This window comes from Apteryx rowi, unplaced genomic scaffold (assembly GCF_003343035.1).
Source record: "Apteryx rowi isolate R43461 unplaced genomic scaffold, aptRow1 scaffold_1414, whole genome shotgun sequence".
Classification (NCBI taxonomy): domain Eukaryota; kingdom Metazoa; phylum Chordata; class Aves; order Apterygiformes; family Apterygidae; genus Apteryx; species Apteryx rowi.
Genome location: NW_020447658.1, coordinates 19861 through 23233, shown reverse-complemented (window position 1 = coordinate 23233; position 3373 = coordinate 19861). Strand labels below are relative to the sequence as shown.

The 3373-nt window shown below is 60.5% G+C and overlaps 1 gene segment (V, D, J or C); it reads right to left on the bottom strand.

Annotated features, from left to right (window-relative positions):
- Nucleotides 1–570: 570 nt before the first annotated feature.
- LOC112962118 overlaps nt 571–3373 on the bottom strand; it is a 7142-nt gene continuing 4339 nt past the window's right edge. The window contains 3 exon segments of the C gene segment in view: nt 571–1200; nt 2476–2645; nt 2893–3283. Of these exon segments, the coding sequence occupies nt 1192–1200; nt 2476–2645; nt 2893–3283 (570 nt within the window).

Genomic DNA, 3373 nt, shown 5'->3' with positions numbered 1-3373 from the left:
TGCATTGCACCCCAATCTCCATCGGCTTGCAAAAAAACCCCATTTTCCCTTGCAATGAACCCCGGGTGCTTTGGTGCATTGCACCCCAATCTCCAAACTTCCAAAAGAAAAAGAAAAGACCCCTTTTCTCCCCATTTTCCCTGCAAGCCCCGTTGCGCCCTGCAGGCCCAGCGTTTCCCCTCTCGACCCGAACCCAAACCTCCCATTTACGGTAAAAGGCGCCTTATTTTTTTAAAACTTWTTTTCCCCTTCCCACGGCCGTTTCCCACGTTGCTCGGGCGCCTCGTGCTGCCGCTGAGTCATTTTTGGAGCAGAAGTGGGTGAAAACTGCGGCCCCAAACAGCTGGATCGGGGGCCCCGGYGGCCAGATGTGTCCTGTTTACCAAAAACGCGTTTTCTGCATCTGAGTCAGCGCGGGGAGGAAAAGGCGACCGAGCCGCCCCCAGGGGCAGGTAAAAATAGCCGATAGCGCGCTCTCCCTTGTGACACGAATTGCCGCTTTCCGCCCCGAAACGCCCCATTTCCCCCCCCCTTTCCCGGTGGCGCCAAGAGGGAAACTGAGGCAGGGAATGATGGAGAAAAGGGTGTTTTTATTGGAAAGCGCGTGGCTGTCCGGCTCGCTTGCCGAAACGCCCGCGAGCACCGTGGAACGATGAGGAAAAGTGGGAAATCCATTAAAAAAAGAGTAGTTTTAGGCAATTGTGGTGCAAAATAGCCGGGGAACGAGGATGGTGCATGCAACCGCCCTGCATTTGCACCGCCGACGCTCCGGGGAATGAGGATGGTGCGTGCAACTGCCCCGCATTTGCACCGCTGACGCTGGCGGACAAGGATGGTGCATGCAACCACCCCGCATTTGCACCGCTGATGCTCGGGGACGAGGACTGTGCGTGCAACTGCCCCACGTTTGCACCGCTGACGCTCGGGGAATGAGGACGGTGCATGCAACCGCCCCGCATTTGCACCGCTGACGCTCCGGGAGCGAGGACGGTGCGTGCAAACGATCCTCGTGTGACAGGTCTCGCTGCCCGCTCCGGCCCAGGAACGCAACGGGGAGAGGAGGAAGGCGCAGAGAGCCATGTGGGTGCACGTCTCCGAGGGGCGCCGCGGCGGGGCCGGATTTGCAGCACGGGCTGGCGGTGGAGGAAGGGTTTGGGCCGGGCGTCGGGGTGCATGGGTGGCGCTGGGGCGTTATTTCACCTGCGGGGGGAGAAAGGGGGCGGTTACGAGGCTGCCGCAGGGAGGGCGGCTGYGGAGCGGCTCCGCGGGGGGCTGCGGCGAGGCTGCAGAGGGGACACTGATGCAATGAGGCAGCGCGAGGCAGTGCGACACGACATGAGGCAACGCAATGCAAGGGTGTGCAATGCGACAGAAGGGTGTGCAATGCGACACAAGGGTGTGCAATGCGACGCAAGGGTGTGCAACGCACCGCAAGAGTGTGCAATGCAACCTAAGTGTGTGCAATGCAACACAAGGGTGTGAAATGTGATGCAAGAGTGTGCAATGCGATGCAAGGGTGTGCAATGCAACGCAAGGGTGTGCAATGCAACACAAGAGTGTGCAACGCACCGCAAGAGTGTGCAATGCAACACAAGGTTGTGCAATGCGATGCAAGGTTGTGCAATGCAACGCAAGGGTGTGCAACGCAACGCAAGGGTGTGCAATGCAACACAAGAGTGTGCAACGCACCGCAAGAGTGTGCAATGCAACACAAGGTTGTGCAATGCGATGCAAGGTTGTGCAATGCAACGCAAGGGTGTGCAACGCAACGCAAGGGTGTGCAATGCAACACAAGAGTGTGCAACGCACCGCAAGAGTGTGCAATGCAACACAAGGTTGTGCAATGCGATGCAAGGGTGTGCAATGCAACGCAAGGGTGTGCAACGCAACGCAAGGGTGTGCAATGCAACACAAGAGTGTGCAATGCGACACAAGAGTGTGCAATGCAACACAAGGTTGTGCAATGCGATGCAAGGGTGTGCAATGTGACACAAGGGTGTGCAACGCAACGCAAGGGTGTGCAATGCAACACAAGAGTGTGCAATGCGACACAAGAGTGTGCAATGCAACACAAGGTTGTGCAATGCGATGCAAGGGTGTGCAATGTGACACAAGGGTGTGCAACGCAACGCAAGGGTGTGCAATGCAACACAAGAGTGTGCAATGCGACACAAGAGTGTGCAATGCAACACAAGGTTGTGCAATGCGATGCAAGGGTGTGCAATGTGACACAAGGTTGTGCAATGCAACGCAAGGGTGTGCAATGCAACGCAAGGGTGTGCAATGCGACACAAGGGTGTGCAATGCGACACAAGGGTGTGCAACACGATGCAAGGGTGTGCAATGCAATGCAACACACTGCAACGCAACACAACCCCGAGCAATGCCGCCCACCCGAGGGTGAGAAAAAAGGACTTTTTTCTTGAGGGGGAAAGCGCAGCATCCCGGCAGCCCCCCCACCCCCACCCCAAACACCTTGATGAACGTGACGACGCCACTGTAGAAGACCAGGACGAGGAAGAGCACGGTGAAGGTGGAGAAGGTGGTCCAGGCGCCGCCGTCCTCCTCCGGCTCGGCATCGTCGCCGTCGCCATCGGCCGACAACCCGCAGGGCACCAGGGGCGGCACGCTGCAGTCCCGGACGTCTGCAGGAGGAAACGGGGGACCGGGGGGAGGGGGTCCATCACTCCACGGCATTGCAAAGCTCCCCACAGCGTTGCAAAGCTCCCCACAGCATTGCAATGCTCCCCAAGGTGTTGCAAAGCTCCCCACCACATTGCAGAGTTCCCCACGGCATTGCAGAGTTCCCCACAGCATYGCAAGGCTTGCTGCATCATTGCAATGCTGGCTGCATCATTGCAAAGCACGCCGCCGTGTTGCAGGGCTTCTCACCGGGGTGGGCGAGTGTCTTCTCCTCCACCCACTGCCCGTGGGTGACGGTGCAGGCGAAGGCGCCGCCGTCGCGCCACTCCTCGGCGCCCACGGTGACCGTGCAGCGCTGCTGGAAGGTGCCGTCGTGCAGAGCCGCCCGCTCGCGGGCGCAGTCCAGCCGCCGGCCCCCCGCCGCCACCCAGCGCATCTCCACGTCGGGCGGGTAGAAACCCGTGGCGAAGCAGGCGAGCTCCTCGCCGCCGCTCTCGCTGGGCGCGTGCGAGACGGAGACGCACGGGTGCCGCAGGCCGGGCGAACCTGCGGGGAAACGGGCCGGTTTTACGGCGTTGCAACCGCGTGCAAAAAGGAAGGGGGGGGGGGATGCAACACGCCGCAGCCCGCATGCAACCTCCTTCGGGCTGCATCGCCGCCCCGCGGAGGGAGCGGGCGCGTCGCAAGGCGGCGGGGCGGGAAAAGCGGGATGCGCCGACGGGGGCGGCCC